We start from the raw sequence: 18,314 nt of genomic DNA, 5'->3' as shown, positions 1-18,314 counted from the left end.
TTAAATGTGATATTTTGAAATAGGAGTTGGAACGGTCGTGAGCAGACAATGAAAATCACTTAACCAGAATCTTATAATTAATATGCTTATATGACATATATTACATCTTTGAAAGACTTTGAGAATCTAGATGCAAAACTCCTATAATATAGGATACTCTTTAAATTGAACTTTTCTGGTTGATACCATATTTTCTAATTGACAACCTAGAGTTGACCTTGCTCAGTAAGAAGCTATTTTTTATAAACTTTAAAGTTTGTCATATCATACATGGTTGCATCAATGAAGACAATATTTTCTTGTTGGTTCTCATGACATAAAAGACAATAGTAAATGCCATCTGATAGCAGGTATTTCTTTCTGTAGGAAGCTCGATTAACGACATTAGGCCAATCAGTTCTTGTTGCAACTTTTACTCCTTAATCTCCTTCAATTAACTTAACACATTAATGAATGAGTAAATCTATAACATTGAACTAATGAATATATAAAAGAAGATACAGATATATTAACGCAAAGAAAATAATATTTGTTTGTGTCTGTTTATTCAATGATAAGATTATTTATTTTGTCATAATTTTGGATTAAATATCACATTGGTATTAAAAGTGGTTACATACTAAAAAGTTTGTCTATAAAATTACACAATTCTTCAATGAACTGGCAGTTCTAATTTATTGTGTTTTCATGGTCAATTTGTTTTTTCATTGCATACTTCCGTTCAAAATAACTGGGTCTTTAAATTTCAAAGCAAGAAAGCTTGAATGCATGTATCTCATATTCACCATGGTAATGTAAACCTCCCTGTGGCGGCCGGCTTAGGTAAGCGCATTGGGACAGGGCGCAGCGGGGGGATATCCGATGAACATTGGAATAGATATAATTAAATAAATAAATAATACCTATTCCGTTGTCCGTCGGTTTCCCCCCCTGCCGTGCCATGCACCACCCCACCGGGCTTTCCTGAAGCGACCCTGCTGATACCTCCGAAAATATCACTTCACAAGGCTGTTGATTACAGAGATGCTGCTCACAACATATGATGTGTTATTGGGTTTTACACAGCATTTATATTGATCGTTGTGATCATGTGGTTTTTAGATGTTTTTCGGTGCTTTTGAAACTTTTAGCAGAGTTATATGAGAACATGTCACTGATGGCATACATTTGCATAACTTGGAAAAACAGGTTGTCAGATGAATACAGAACAACAGTTGAGCTACTACATTCTCCACGTGTTGCAGGGTTAGTTTACGAAATGTAATGCTGACCCATGTAAAGGGTGTTCAGTTGCCTAGTCATGAAATACAGGGGAGGCTGTAATCAACGTTTGAAAAAAAATATTCAAGAATTGATTTCTTGTCTCAACAACTTTAGGTGAAATAAACAGCTTTTATCTAATGTGTCTAGCTGTGGCAGGAAGGACAGGCCTTCATCCATAAGGACACTTTCAAAACCTTAACCATTAGACTGGGGCTAGGACAGGGTGTTTGGACAGATGTTTGCTGCACAGTAGGTATGACAAGGCTTCTATGAGTAAATGCCTCTGACCTGTAGCTTCCTCAGAACTACAATCTCTATCTTGTCATTGACAGTCTCTGCTGTCACGTTCACACTCTGCCACTTCTCAGAGTCACATCTTCTAATAATGCACTCCCCTTTCCTACCATGAGTCACTTACACTATTACTTTTCCCTTCACCTATCCTCTTCACCTTCTTATGCTGACTGTCCAGGGGTGCCTCTGAAAAAGATGGTAAGGGACCTGAGCCTTTGTGGACACCCCCCCATCCAAAATCGTTGCCTTCTGTTGCTGAACTCGTTTTGGTTGGCATTAGGACTCTGTATACTTTTTCCCTGCTATCTATTGCTAAAGTGCTCATGCACTCTCCCTAGAACATGGTACAGTTGGCATTCACCTGATTGTATATTTAAATTACTTGTAAGTCCCTGGTAAATGGTACTAAATGGACCCAGGGCCTGTCAGTTAAATGCAAATAGTCGGCAACAGCTCTCATTGTGCCACTCAATAAAGTAGTCATTTAAAACGTATCACATGCCTGCCACTGCAGCCTTTTGAGCATTTAGTACAGTTTTAAACTGCCATTTTGACATAGCAAATACAACCTTTCGTCAGGCCTAAAGCTTCCATTTTAAAACTTATAAGTCACCCCTAAGGTAGGTCCTAACCACTCAGAGGGCAGGGTGCATTGTATTTTAAAAGTAAGACGGCTATACTTAAGGTTTGCGTGTCCTGGCAGTAAAAAACTCCTAAAGTCATTTTTTTCAATGTTGTAAGACCTATCTCTCGCATTGACTATCATGGGCTACCTAATTACATTCAATAAGTGATATCTTTAGTTTGTATGTAGAGAGACATATGCTGTTTACACTCAAATAAATGGCCTTTTAAAATCCTCTTTAATCATACAGCCAGATTTTAAATCACAATTATGAAAAATGCCGCTGTTAGAACGTTTAGGGTATCAAAAACAAAGTGAAGGATGGAATGCTTGGATTCATCTCACCTGCTGGTGATCGATTGGGCCGCATCCAAACCCATTACTTTTTGCCTGTAATGCAACTGGGTTTGGACTCAGCTATAGGTGCATACGCCTTTACCATGCTCCAATGGAAACAGTCCAGCCTGAACTGCCAGGCCTGGTCCTTTCTAAACCGAAACATAAGCAAACCAGAACTGGTTTCAACCTTATTAAGGGCACATCAGCCAGGAATAGCTTGATTGCAGTGGCACAGTGAGCACACAGCCCACATCTGGACATACCCATCACACTTAGGGTATCAAAAACAAAGTGAGGGATGGAATGCTTGAATTCATTTCTGCCACTGGCGATCGCTCCGGCCGCATCCCAATCCATCCTTTTTTGCTCACCATGCCACCTGAGTTTGGACCCAGCCATATGCAAACAAGCCTTTACCTTGCTTCAATGGGAAGCAACTGCCAGGTCTGGACCTCCCTGAAACATACACAAGCAACCCAGGACCAGTGTCAACCTTGTTATAGGCTCATCAGCCAGGAGTTGCTTGATTCCAGTGGCACAGTGAGCACTTGACCCAAATAACATTAGGCCGCATACTAATCACACAGGATTTTTATGTCAAAGTTTAACTTTTTTTTTATTACAAAAGCTTTGGAATAATGGTGGTGGTGACGTTTTGTATGAAAAGGTACAACTAGCCAACAATGCTTTCATTGAAATGTGATAGGCACAACAGGCCAGATCCATCCCTGCTTTTACAGACACTCGAAGAAGAAGAACATCAAGCGAAGCAATTACACCTATGGCCATATTCGTCAGTTGTGGTGAACTTAAGGACTAGTTACTTGGATAGGTCATATGTTTGATTACATAAATCAGATTTATGTTGTTTTTTGTCAAGATTCTCAGATACATGACTGCTCTCTAGTGCTGTACCCAGAGTAAATCTGACAAGTCAAATATCTACAAATAAAGAGCCTTGAAATCAACTATCCATTTGAGTGCAAGTTTCTGTAGTTGCTTCAATGCATTGCCATCTTTAGGTGTTGGTCATGTGGGTTATTGTCTGTAGTACCCCTTGTTGGGGGCACTGCGACCGAGTATGCGTCAGCACTTGAGCAGTCGTGATCAGGTCTTTAGGTGGGAAACAATGGCCTACCCGTGGTTTAGCTCTAGCCTTCTCTAGTGGCTTCTGCCTCTACATCCACATATCTTGCAAGCAGAGCACGAATCTGAAGAACAGGGCTAAAGGAGGTTCACATGAACTTTCTATTGGGAGTGCTATACCTTTGGTGTGAGAATTGTTTTAATTTATACTGTAACTACAATCTTATGTCCCAGCATGGTTGTGAATCGGTCCACAAATGTATATTACAAAGGAAACACACAATCTTACTCTAGCTTGGTTTAGTAAATAAAATATCGCCCATACAGAATGGTAATATTGATTCATTTTAGAGTCCACACCACAAATAGAATTGTCTCTTGGCTCACTCATGGCAATTATCACTTGTGTGTCTATTGATTTAGATCAGATCTTAATGTTTTATTAGCTTTTCATTGGCAGAATAAAATGAGCACGTAGAGTTATGTTTATGTATTAGACGATAACAAAAGGGCTCGGGTGCACCCATCACATCTGCAAATTCTGGACAGCCGTAAAAATACCTTTCCAAAGGCACCAAACGTACCTTGATGCAGCACGCGTTAGATATTTTTTCAAGTATTTGCACAGTTCTTCTACCCGTTTTTTAATTAATTTCGCTGCCATCACAATGGCAGCCTTCGTTCTTCCTCATAAAGCCCCATTAATTCGGAAATGCCCATATTCTAGTTAACATGCTATAGTGGCAGATAGTTATAATTATCCTCGTAATAATTGGACTACCCTTCTTCTTACACCCGTAATTTAATTTCACTGTGGTTTAAACAAAGCTCTTACATCGTGTTCTTTTTGTCAAGCCTTAGGCAACATTGATTCTCCTTATTGTCTTTTTGCACGACTTGCTGTTTTTCTACAAAAGTAAGTATGTTTAAAGCCTATGGTGGCTCTTCCTTTCAAACTATCATTGATTTTCTTTAACCTCTTGAAAGGAATGTACCACACGTTAAGAGCAGACGCCTAGAGAGAACCGGCCACTGTCCTGGGAAGTGTCTGATGCAGACACCCTTTGCAGTTTACCTCATCTAAGTGAATCTCTGCGTGAGGCCGATTAGTAGGTCAAGTTTGAGGAGCGTCGCTGTGGCGCCAACACTGCAAAATTGCTTAACCTAAACTCCTAAAAAGTGTTTTTATATAGTTTTCTAAAACCAACTAATTGATTTTAGCAAATGCAAAGAGCACTGTCTGCCATCCTCATGTGTTCAGTTGCTCGTGACAGAATATTCGCAGGGACAAAAAATATTGATATCTCACGTTGGGATATTGTTAATGTGAAAACAGTAGTGCCGTATTCTACAATTATTTGCATATCCCATTAGAAGTGGATTTCAACAATGGGAACCTAAAAATATATTTTGTCCAGTTAATATAAAATGAATAACATGGGTTATGCTCCAATAGTGACATTTACAACCCAATTATCCTTTACCGGTATAAAAAAATGTATTAACTAAATAGGAGTTTTGTAAATGAAATTTAAAACAAGAAATAAAAAATTGTTTAAATATAAGATTTTTTCAAAGAGGGATTTCTACTGAGGCAGCTCATTAAAACCAAGGGGCATATCATCAAGGGGCCACAGTAAAATTATCGCCACTTTAGCACCCGTTTCCAGGGGAAAAGCGGCGATAATCTTATTGCAATATCAACAAGGACAAGCTAGCGCGTGATTCCACGCCTCAGCGCCCGTTTCCTTAACGCCCAGCGTTGCAACGCTAATGATATGCAAGGTGGGTTTACCTTATTAAAATACCCTTGACAATGTGCTAGCACAACTACCTCTTATCATCAATCTTGCTGCAAACCCTCGTAACAATGATGAAAGTAGCGCTTACCGCGCTTATTGCAGGTTTCAATCTAACTTAGCTATTATATCCTATGGGAGGTGGATTGTACGGATAATTCCACCCTGCCCTATTAACAAGGATTTGCCTATCGCTGGGCCTTTATCGCAGGATTACCAACGATAATCACACATTTTGCAGCTATCGCTGAATTTTCTATTGTCTTGGAGATAAGCGTTGATGATAACGCGCTATCTCGGCGATAGAATCCAGCGATAGCCGACGATAATTATACACGGCTAAGCGTGCTTAGCGATAATTATCGCAGGCTGTTGCTGATATGCCCCCAAGTTGGTTGGTATAAAAAAGGTATACAATGGAGGGAAGGATATGCTATTTCAAGAAGCTTGTTTGACTACAATAATTATCATATTACATATTTATGCCTGAATGATGCATGACAATGTAATGTGAATTATTAGTTGATGGCTTGTTTTGTGAAGTTCTGGTTTGTTTTCGGTTGGTCACTCACACCAATGGCAAGTTGTTTGATTTAAGGTCCCCGGACCTCATGTAATCTGTGGTAGATAATACAATTGAATGTTTGAGAGATCTCTTTCTCTGATATCAGATGTTGGGTTGCATAGAGTCCAGAGTGTGCTTGTGAATGAGGCTAGCTACCTTCTTGAAGTGGGGGTCAGTCTTGTGACTTGCTGTGAGAATGAGGGCTTTTTCAAGAGTTAGCAGTTCTTCTGAAGGCAAGTGTGCCAGTTTGGTTTCTCCAGTTCCACTTCCTTGCATTCCAGAGTTATGTGCCCTGTAGTGTTATCGTTCTGCTTTAGTCTTAGATTGGGATTATGTTTTTAAGGTATTTTGAGTGGTAAAAAAGCTTTGAGTATACCACATAGTGGTATTATTATGTTATTTCGACCACTGGGAGCCTGTACCGATGTTCTGGCAATAGAGTGATGTGCGTCCGTTTTTTAAGTTCAAGCAAAGATGCTTGGTTTTGTATTTTTGCTTTCTTCTGTCTTTCATTCCTAGCATTTCCTAATTTAGATTAAGTTACAGCAATTCATTCAGGTTATCACCTGCGCTCTAGTGCGTTTGATGCAATGGTTGCCAAAGGTGAGGGTGAATCCTTCTCAGCACCATGCATTTGTAATAGGTGTTATTCATAAGTCCTGACATCTGGTAGTCGAAGACATGACCCTACAGAGGGAAAGGGTGAGTTGTCAATTTTTCTTTCTATGGGAAAGTCACTGTCCCTCTACTGGGTGTGTCTAACAACCTTTTGTATAGTTTACCCATCTCTAGCACCGCACCACGTTTTCCATTTGCAAATTGAATATCATAAACAAAAGAATATCCTTTTATACAACAATGGGCAGTGGCAACAGTACTTCTCTCTGCAAGTAGTTAAACCTGAATATGAACAATAATTAGCAGTTATGTGTGTTAATCGAATAATTATTGGATATCTTTATTTCAGAAAAAAATAAATGTTTAGGGCATTTCATCAGGGCCATGCTATAGCCATGTACTACCCGAACTATGTATATCTACGACTATTGGTTTTCACTTATGTTTAAAATCACGATTTTTTTTAAACGAATTCTCAAAAAACTTCAGAGCTCACGGGAACCTGCAATTGTCGAAGTTTTTTATAAGTACTCAAGAAAGTAAGCGTTTGAACATGCTTAACTAGAGATAGTGTACATTTAAGCATAAGTAAATGTTTAGAATTTTCTTTTTTCTTTTCCTACCTCCAAAGAGGAACATATTTCTCCCAATAAGGAAAATTCCTTCCCTTCAGCGCCCAATAATTTTGGATGTATTCCCTTCCCACTCACACTGGGAATACACATTAACTCCAGCCTGTCAGGAGTAAACCTATGTTCATTATCAAGACAGGAATGTGCCTTGACGATGTTTGTGAATATACACAACACAAAAATCTGTCAGTGTTCACTGATTTTATAAAGCCTTCCCATCTTGGGATGCCCACCTCCTGCCATTTACTCCCACATAGTACACCACCATACTAACATACTGTTAGAACTGGGGGTCTCTAGTTGGCAGAGGTAGGTACCACTGTCCAAATACGGACCCTTGATTCTAGTCTGGGTAAGGAGGAAACCCTCTGAGACAACCCCTGCTCACCCTCTAGGCAGCTTGGCACAAGCAGTCAAGGCTATTCAGGAGGCAATGTATTTGTATCAACACTCACAGTAACACAGTGAAAACACCACAAACTGACTCCACAACAGTTTAGAAAAATAAAGGTATTTATTCTAAACTACACAAGACCAAAACGACAAAAATCCAACATACACAGTTCAAGAATATGGTTTCAAAAGAGTTCTTAAGGTTGTAACGTAAGTTCTTTAGTTTGCAATAAAATAAATCACAGTTGCGCGAAAAGTTCACAGTTGCGTCACGTTTCAGACACAGTACCTTTAGCTGCGACAAAGTTCCAAAAGCAGAAGCTGGTGCGGTGGAAAACAAGCGATGCATTGCTCCTGAGACCCTGGGGAGGCGATGTGACAGCCCCGCTGCAACAGCGGGCATGTTGCGACAAATCCGGTCTGTATGGGGAGGAAGGCCACTTGTATGGATTCCGGTGCGTAGGTTCTGTAGGAAGTTCTCGCAAAGGCACGATGCGACGATCTCTGGAGTTGCGACAATCTCCGGGGCGACGATGCGCGAACCAGCGGTGATCTTCTCTCTCGCAGCTCCTCGATGCGATGGCTTCTGCGACAGCACTCACAGTGACGTGATGCGGTCCACAAGCAAGCAGTGCGGCGATCTCACCCAGCGATGACAGGCTCTGCGACGACACTCGCAGCGATGTTAGACTTTCCTGCACCGGTCTGGTGTGTCCCGCAAACAAAGGATGCGACGGCTCTGGCATCGGCGCCAGGCGCTGCGACGATTCAGGCCTTCATAGCGGTGGGAATCTTTTTGCACTGTCGGGGATGCGCCCCGCAAGCGAGCGAGCGAGCGAGCGATGCAACACTTTTCAATGGCAAAAGTCTCTCAAGCTTAGTTCCAAGCTTCCCAGCACAGGCACAACTTCCAGAGGCCCTACAACTGGATCAAGCACTCTAGGAAGGACAGAACTCTCTCAGCAGAGTTCAGGGAAGTTGGGGGTGAAGTCCTTTTGTTCCTGGGACTTCAGAACAGGGAGCCAGCTCTTCTCAGGCCCTTGGAGATTCCTTCAAGACAGGGGACATAGCACAACAGCAAAGTCCTTCCCCTCTCCTTGGCAGCAAAGCAACAGGTCAGTCCAGCAGAGCAAAAGCAGGACAGTCTTCCTTCTTCAAATTCATCTTTCTCCTTGGCAGAGGTTCCTTCTTGATTCCAGGATGATCTAATTTTCTGTTGTCAGGGGTCCTGTACTTATACCCCTAAAAGTCTTTGTTCTCTTTGTGCATGTGGGCCCTGAGCCCGGTCTGGACCAGTTCTGGGTGTTTCTTGAGTACTTTGTTTTCCTGGCTTCTCCTTTCCTTTCAGAGTGAGGGGCAGGGTCGTCAGCTGCCCAGCAGGAGGTGGAGCCAGCATTGTGGCAGGCAGGCACAGCCCTATTAAGGCTCAGGTGCTAACTCCTCCCACCACTCAGGTTGCAAATGCAGTCATTCAACCTAGGGCTGACTCACCCAGCCTCCTGGGGAATCCCCAGCCCCTGTCCTCTCAAACCAGACAGTCAATACACAAACAGGGCAAGGCACACAGAAGGGTCAGACAAGAGAACTGCAACTTTATAAAGTGCTGTTCTCAAACACAGGATTTAAAAACAACCTTTCCTAAAATATGTGTTATTAAATTCTGAGTTCAGGGATACTCTATACTTATGTCCTATCTTGTTCCTATGGGAAGAAATTCTGGAAGCCACTGTAGCCAGCATCCCCCATATTAATCTATGGAGCAAGATAGCCTTACAATAGTGAAAAACGAAAATGGCTGTAATTCACTACCAGAGCATGTCACCTGCAATAGTACATGCTCTACCTTTTACATACACTGCACCCTGCCCAGGGGCGTACCTTGGGCCTTCCATAGGGGTGACTAATGTGCACAAAAAGGGAAGGGTTAGGCCTGGTCAGTGGGGACACTGACCAGGAGGACATGGCAGTTCACAGACTGCACACAGGCACTGCGGTGGCAGACCTGAGACACCATTTTAGGGCTACTCATGTGGGTGGCACAATCAGTGCTGCAGGACCACTAGTAGAATTTGTCATCACCAGCCCTGGCAAACCCAGTGCACTTTACTAGGGACTTCGTGGTGATACAAATATGCCAATCATGTATATCCAATCATCTTCACAATTTACACTGAGAGCATATGCACTTTAGCACTGATCAGCAGTGGTAAAGTGCGCAGAGTCCTATTGCCAACAGCCACGGGTCAGAAAAAATAAGGGAGGAAGAAGCAAAAAGTTTGGGGATGACCCTGCAAGAAGGGCCAGTTCTAACACATACCATCAAATATGAATGAACATTCACATTATGGTATTTGCTTATTCTTTGGAAGTTCTGTGCACAAATGGTTTTGTGAATCATGTCTGTGAAGTAGTCAGTAAATAAGGTTTGCCGTTCTGAATAACTGGAATGCTGTACCAGGAAAAGTATAAATTCTAGCAAATGTACTATGCTTATAGAAGAACTTTAAAACATTATTATGAACCAAATTTCTTTGAGGATGACTATAGACTTAAGTGTCTTTTTGATCCTGAAAGGTTTGCCACCAAGCAATTGAACAGCTTTGCCTGCCATGCCAGCAGCATTCAACAATTGTCCTGTGAGATTTTTGTTGAAAGGACTTTTGACCTCAAAGCAGAAACACTTTTGTCAGAACGGTGACTTTCCACCCATTCTTTGTCTCATTATGATATTATGTGGCATTCAGTATTAATTTTTTGCATTACTCCTGACAACTTTTGCATGGTAGTCCACCAAACCTCTTGCCTCCACTCCCTTCCTTTGCTGAATTTGTTTTTGTTCATATTCGAGTTCTGTGCACTTTACCCCTGCTAACCAGTGCTGATGTGCTTCTGCTCTCTCCTTAAAACATGATGAAATTGACCTACACCTAATTTGCTCATCTAATTTTCCTGTAAGTCCCTTGTAAATGATACTTCTTGTACCCGGGCCTGTAAATTAAATACTACTAATTGTCAGTAGCAGCCATTGTGTCGCCCACAAAAGTAGCACTGGAAAACATGTCCTAGGCCTGCCACTGTAGACTGTAGTACAATTTCGACCTGGTAAAACAAAACTTTAGCCTAAGTTTTGCTTATGCTTTACATGTCCTAGAAGTGAAATGCTCTTACTGTCATTTTTCACTGTTGTAAGGCACTTTTTCCCATTAACCAACACTGTGCTTACCTTATTAAACTTAATAAGTGCTAACTTCAGATTGGAAATGGATAGAGAAATTATGTTTACACTGAAATGAATTGTAATATAAATCCGCTTTGATTGGAAAATCTGATTTCAAGTTCCAATTCTAAAAATGCCACTTTTAGAAAGTTACAAAAACAACTGATGGATGGAATGCTGAAGAAATCAAACAATTACCCCTAGACACAGATCAGGGTTTAATCCATAATTTTGTTTGCTCACCATGCCAGCCCAGTTTGGACCCAGCCATATGCAAATCACTCTTGAATCCGTTCACCATGGTAACAATCCAGCCCAAACTGATAGTCCTGGTCCTCCATGGACCGAAAACAAGCATCCTGGGAACGGTTTTGTGGGTGTACCCATACACTAAATGTTTGATTTGTTCTGCATTCTGTCTACTAATAAGAATTTGTTTCAACCCAAACAAACCTTCTTTAGCATCCTTAGGATAATGAGAGACTGGTAGAAAAACCTAGCCTACTAGCCTATAACTTGCGGTGTGCATGCAGCTCTTTGATGGAAGTTCATAGATCACTGTGCTATATGAGGATTGTAAACTTAGGAAATGCAAGTAACAAAGGGATCTCTGTGACAAAAGCAATAACTCACTGAGCTATCTACATAAAATGCAAATCTGTGATCTGCATGGTACACGTTCTTTTTTAGCAAGCTTATTAACCCGATGTGCTATATTATCAGTCAAAGCAGTCACTAGACATAGCCTCATCCCTCTTCAGCAGTTATGTTAATCACCAGAGTAATTCTGATATTTTATTGCTGCCTCACAATTTCTGGACACACAAGGAACTCTGCAGCATATAATTCTATACCCAAAAAAGATTTCAAAACACAATGCCCCCCAAGCTTTGCGCCCTGTGTGTTGGCACCAGACACACAGCTCTAAAGCAAGCCCTGATTCCCTGCAACTGACCAATGACCAGCATCAATTAGACCTGCCATGGCTTTTCTTGAAACCCTGCGGCTGGCAGTTCCGATCCCCTTGAGGTCCCCTCCAGTTCCTGTATCATTGGCTGGCATCAGTGAGAACTCCTGAAGAAAAGGTGAAGTTACAAAAGTATTGGGCTCCTTGGAAATGTGAAGTGCTGAGATTCAACCACCTGTGATGATAGCCAACGTAAACACCAACAGGACCTGATCTTTGCGCCAACTACGTAAACGACAAAAAATGTATGAACTGCACTTTGTGAGAACTGTATCTGTCTACAAATCTTCATCAAGGACTGGCTATTCACGTTACAGTAATTACTGTCCACAACACTTGACCTGCTCCTCACACTGACAGCTTTCTTGCGCCCCCGACAACACAAACTGAACTCTTTTTGCTGGACTTGAGAAGGTAAGCCTTCAGCAGGCCTGACCTGGTCTCTGTACCTGACACATGCTGCATCACAGTCGGCTGAAATTGTGACTTTTCACCAGTCTAGCATAACCAGAGTACAGCGAGTGTACATATAGTCAGAATGCACTTCTGAACTATTGGAACATGAAGCTATACTAAGCTTAACATATGGAATAGATCAGCGTCTGTTTCACCGATATTTATTTCAACACGAACAGCATCTCGTTGAGTGTTGCTCATCGGTTTTAATGAAAGCACTTAGGACAGGAGAAGATATAAGTTAACTGTCTTGAGGAAGGTGGTCCTATTCGCTTTAATCCGCCGTAACGCGTTGAAGCTTTGTTGTTGTTAAATTTGTGTAATACGGAACCACATCTTGACAAAGAATTAGCTTTTTTGCTATGTGTTGTTTCTATTTATCTTCACAAATGAACTTTTCTATGACAAATGTGATTGTCTTTGTATTGTCTCATCCAATTTTTACATTACAAAATCTGCTAGATTCATGCTTTTAAAGATCTTTGTTTTCAACTGTAATTTGATGCATATTGTATTTGAATGTCTTCATTAAATTGAATTTATAAGTGTTTCAATATCCCGCGAATTTGTGCTTCCTTTATTACTGTTTTTATGCATGTAAGTGTATATAAAGTGGTTGAAAGATAAGTGAACCTAAAAGGAATCATACATTTGATGTATATTTAGGGGGCCCCATTCTACCTTCAGCCTCACAAAAATGGACAGCTAGGTGCACTTTCCAACATATATTGTACTGCTTATGGCAGATTCATTTGAGTATAATTTAGGACTTGGATAAATGGGGTTAGTGCATATCTGATTGCTTGTGAAGCTCCAAAACTCCTAAACTTGTATCTCTTCATTTACATTGGATCCCCTAGGTAAAAACCACGTTTACAACATTTGCTTGCAAATAGTCGGTACACAATTGTATGTTACACTTATGTAGATACAAAACACATATTTATACTTTGTGTCTAGTCTTATTATATGTCTTGTCTTGTAAATAAATGCTGAGTACAGCCTTTTGAACACATCCCTCCATATGTTATAGACCTGAAAGAAGTTTTATAGACTGACCGAGTAGGGTGTACATGTTAAGACAGTATATTTCAACCTAGTAGGGGCATGCAGCATCCTTCCAACTTTATTGTTGGTTCGGATAGGCTCTTGTATCTAAATACTATTTACAATCACTACAGTTGAGCTGTTACCCAGAGGGTATTCCATATATGTTTCAAAGATAGGGCCACACTATTACGCGCAACTACACTTTTTAGTTTAATAAAACCACACCAAACCACAGCATTACAAATGTGTCATAGCCTTCAAGTAAAAGGTTGTCTTAGAAAAAAGCATGACTATAATGAGATGTGCCCCATTAAAATATGAATTCTTTCCTAGGCTTGTTATTTTAAGGAAATCCTGCTGTATTTGATCAGTTTTACTTTCTGTTGAGCACATCTCCGAATGAATGAATTATTTACGGTGAATTTATCGTCCTGTAGGTCAAAGCAACTGATGAAGATGCTGGTTCATTTGGAACAGTGAAATACTTTCTCAATGACAGAAATAAAAATGACAAAGAAACACTTCTGTTTAGCATTGAGGCAGCTACAGGTCATATCTGTGTATCTAAGGACATCAACAGGGAAGACCATCCTGCAAGTTATGATCTTTTGGTTGAGGCAAAAGATGGGGTAAGTGGCATGCAAAGATTTCATAACTTATCATAGAATAGTAGCAGTTTCAGTATTACCAGATCTGCTTCTTCCCAAACGTCATGTGGCAGTTTATCGAAAAGGCTACAGCGGATCATCATTCTATTTTTGTCGCATGTGGTGATTTGCTATTTTGTATCAAAGTGTTATATGCTGCTTACTTGAAGCTTTTCTTACTCTGATGAAATGTTGTGACATGCCTGTCATGTTAACTTGATGAAAGTATCATCCACATAAGGCAAATAGGATATTCTCCATGTTAGTTCATGATAAATAGATAATAGCGGAAGAGATACATCGCTACTCCTAAATGTAACTGATACACATAACCTTTCTGCTGGAAATTACCCTTTCTAGGGTGCTTTCCGTGACTTTTTGCTTTTCTCCTTCCCAGTTTTTCATTGATCTAGGTGCAACCAGTAGGACTTTGAGCACATGAATGGCTGATTTGAGTTAGCTGTACATCCCTTGTTAGAACTGGGGGGTCTCTAATTGGCAGAGGTATGCACCTTTGTATAAGTAGGGAGCCTTGCTTCTTGTCAGGGTAAGGGGGATGCACACTTTAGATAACACTTGCTCACCCCCATGGTAGCTTGGCAGGAGCAGACAAGTTTATCCCAAAGGCAATATGTAAAGTATTTTTACTCAAAACACACAGTAACACAGTGATAACACCACAAATGGACACCACTCCAGTTTAGAAAAATAAAGTATTTTATCTAAACTAAACAAGACCAAAATGAAGAAAAATCAACATACAGGTAGTGAAATAGTACATAAAACAGTTATTTCCAAAATAAAGCTTGTAGAAAACAAATAGCTCCACCTATGACGTTGTGAATGCAATAAGTCCTAAGTACGTCACAGACCACGAGGTAGGCGGCATTGGGCGAGGAGTCAAACGGACCCCCAAGCAGAAGTCTAGGACAATGCACGGTGTCGTGGAGGTGAGGCATCTCTGCCGAGGTCGAGATCCGAGGTCCCTGGCTGCCACGGGGGAGGTGAGGAATTGTGTCCGCAAGGAGGCGACGTATCAAATCCAGGACTGGGGAAGTCAGTTGCATTGGCGGTGAGGTGTCGGTTCCGGTGAAAGGAAGTAAAGTCAGCGAGTTCAGGGAGTCGCCCTCAGCTGTTATTGGCGTCACAATAACAGAATGTGTGAGCTGGCATTGACTGAGTCGGTGCAAGCTCTGGAGTCGGGAATGTAAATAGCTGCAGGCATTGACAGTCATTGAAGGGTGTCAGAGCTGCGGTTCAGGATAGGTGGTGCATCGTGCACTTCAGGAGTGGTGCTGCTGGCCTCGGTGCAGGTTGTGGTGTCTTGGTAGCATCACTGACGGCATCAGCGATTTCTTTTCTTGCTTCTTTTAGGCTTCTTGCAGATCCTCACAGCAGGAACAACCTCCAGAGACCCAAAACTGAAACAGGCACCTCCTGGCAGGACAGAACTCTCAGCAGCAGAGTTCAGGAGGGTTTGGGGTGAAGTATTTGTGCCCCTAAAACTTCAGAACATGAGGTGAGCAAACACAAGCCCTTCCAGATTCTTCTTCAAGTAGGTTTCTCAGCAAAGTTCCAGTCTTTGTCCTCCTTTTCTTGGCAGAAGCAGCAACTGCAGGCCATCCCCAAAGGGCAGACAGCAAAGGGGCAGTACTCCTCCTCACATCTCTCCTGCTCTTCTCCTTGGCAAAGGTTCCTCTTGAGTCCATAATGATCTAAAATTCTGGAGTTTAAGGTCCACTACTTATTCCCAATTTTGTCTTTGTTCTTCTTTGTGCAAGGGTCTCTGAGCCCAGTACAAACCAGTTTTATCCTCACTGGTGCAGTATGACCACAGGGGATCGAGACAGCATTGTGCAAGGGAACTTTGTTTCTCTATCTTGTCCCAATTGGAAGTTATACTTGTAAGATGTTACAAAGTATCTCCTATGATATGGGACAGTTATACTTTCAATAGTGAAAAACGTAATTGTCAGTACTTCACTATCAGGACATGTCACACACACCAATACATGTCCTACCTTTCCCAGACACTGCGCCCTGGCCATCGGGGTACCTTGGGCCTACCTTAGGGGTGTTTTACATGTAAGAAAATGGAAGGTTAGGAGCTGGAAAGTGGGTGCACAAATGAGAGGTCCACTTGGCAGTTTAGAACTTCACGCAGACACTGCAGTGGCAGGTCTGAGTTATATTTGCAGGGCTACTTAGGTGGATGGCACAATCAGTGCTGCAGGCCCTCTAGTAGCATTTGATTTACAGGCCCTGGCACACTCGATGAACTTTACTAGGGACCTAACAGTAAATCAAGTATGCCAGTCAGGGAGAACCAATTGCAATAACAATTTAGACAAGGAGCACTTGCACTTTAACACTGATCAGCAGTGGCAAAGTGCCCAAAGTATCTAAATCAGCAAAAACAAAATCCAGCACAGCATCAAAAATACAGAAGGTAGAGGCAACAAGTCCCGGGAAGCCTCACCAAAGATGCCAAGTCTAACATCCCTTGTCTAGTGGTAAGACATATGGCCAGGGCATGTACCTTGAATGCTCCCCCATGGGCCTACAGCATTGGTTGTGCCATCCAAGGAGGTAGCTCATCGATCGTGCCACAGGTTTGCCCTGTTGGGGCCTGTGTTCACATGTTACTGTTACTCGGCTTGTCATTTAAAAAGGTATGTGCCAAGGTTCTCCATGTCTCTTGCTATATCTAAGTTCTCTCTTGGTGACAGGATGTTGTGTTGGGAAGAGGTAGGGCATGTGCGATACATGCAAGGGTGGTGAATGGCATCAGGTGGTGTGTTCAGAACAATGGTCCTGCTTCTCACAATTGATTAGCATGGGGGGATTTAGGGAAAGGCTATTAAGCAGTATTTCTGATGTGCAGAATAGTAGCAGTATAGTATTTGATGTAGATGAGTTCCTAATGGCAAATCCTCTCCTGTAGTGTGAGTGGATCCGACATTACGTTTGTGGAAATGTCCCTTTGGGAAAGTGCGCATTTCAATGCTTGTGGCTGTGTGTGCCTGTCAGCCTGTCTCCAATTCATATCTGGGTCTTGGGGGGCAGCTACATCTGTGTATTCCTGATAGAATCTAGGGGCTCAAGGGAAACTGCAGACCTATAACTCTGAAGGACCTTTCTGGGTTGGTTACCTGGGGAGGAGTTGGCACCTGCATTCCAAGGGGCAGGGTCTTGGTCCCACTAAAGATAGTGATGAAATTGCCCAGGGTAGGATGGCAGACAGGACAACATTTAGAGAGGGCATGTGCCTTTTAAATAGATTGTATCTTCAAAGGCCATTGTGGGTATAACTACGGGGGATCTGGCCCCCGAAAGTAGAGATGTTTTTGGATTGGAAACCATACTACGCTGGCTCAACACTGGCACATCGACAAAAGGAATCATTAGGGGAGGAGGGCTGCAACTAGGTTTTCCACAAACTTGTGGTGTCCCGTAGCTTGTCGTGCTCCAGGAAGGGGACTATCACTTGGTTGATTTTGCCTGGATGTGGTTGGTCTGCAACTAAGTGCCAACTGTTGTGGTGCGTGCCCCTAAGTACACTCCAAGGGCTGGTTGGCTTGCCTCCTGAACACAAGATCCCTGGGACATAAAGGATCTCTCAGTTTCCATGGATCATAAGGACCACGCATGGTGCGGCAGAACCAGATGGAAGTGATCGTCAGTTGGGACAAGGATAGGCCTGATGTACACCATCATCACACTGTGCAGAGGAGTGTTCTCATAGAGATCAGCAGCCCACCTGAGGTGCAGAGATGTGAGGAGTTTGAGGAGTGCGGGAGAAGCTTGCAGAGTCTGGAGGGCATGTGCTTGCCTCCAGGGGACCTGTGCTAGCTTGCACTCTGGAGCGTGTAGTGTCCAAGGGGTGTTGGGGGACCTGACCTGAGACTGTTTTTGACCTCCATATCAAGAGGACGACATTGCCTGACATCTCGGCCTCCCTTTGAGGCACTGGTTTCCTCTCCCTAGACACATTCCACAAGGTACTTTGTTGTAGAGATGCCTTGTGGGAAACCTACTTCTGGCTGTGGTAACCTACTTCTGGCTGTTAGGAGCTTCTACAAGTCACACCTCTGTTTGAGAGAAAACATTTCTCAAGACTTGTAAGTACTCAAGCTTCCTGAACCATAACCACAACCTTTCATCTACAGGGGGGTGGGAGCAATCCCACACTTGTGCAGGTGCCGCTGGGTGCCTGGAGGTAAAATCAGAATGGCTGAAACTAAGTAACTGTTTTTTTCCATTTAAGATGGTTCCAACAGTCTAATCAACATGGCACTAGCAGGGATAACGCGTATCATTGGCTGGTGTAGTTGAGTGACTGAGGGGCTGGGTCACGAGGCGT

General features: G+C 42.2%; 1 protein-coding gene across 1 annotated transcript in view; it reads left to right on the top strand.

Annotated features, from left to right (window-relative positions):
• The window catches only part of DCHS2 (dachsous cadherin-related 2), a 932,357-nt gene that overhangs the window by 265,096 nt on the left and 648,947 nt on the right, over positions 1-18,314 (top strand). Inside the window, exon 3 of the mRNA XM_086962326.1 lies at positions 13,742-13,933. Coding sequence (XP_086818452.1) covers positions 13,742-13,933 — 192 coding nt within the window. The remainder of the gene's footprint in view (positions 1-13,741; positions 13,934-18,314) is intronic.

This window comes from Lissotriton vulgaris, chromosome 3_1 (assembly GCF_964263255.1).
Source record: "Lissotriton vulgaris chromosome 3_1, aLisVul1.2, whole genome shotgun sequence".
Lineage (NCBI taxonomy): Eukaryota > Metazoa > Chordata > Amphibia > Caudata > Salamandridae > Lissotriton > Lissotriton vulgaris.
Note: the sequence above shows the minus strand (reverse complement) of the source record. Positions and strands in the feature narration are given on the sequence as shown.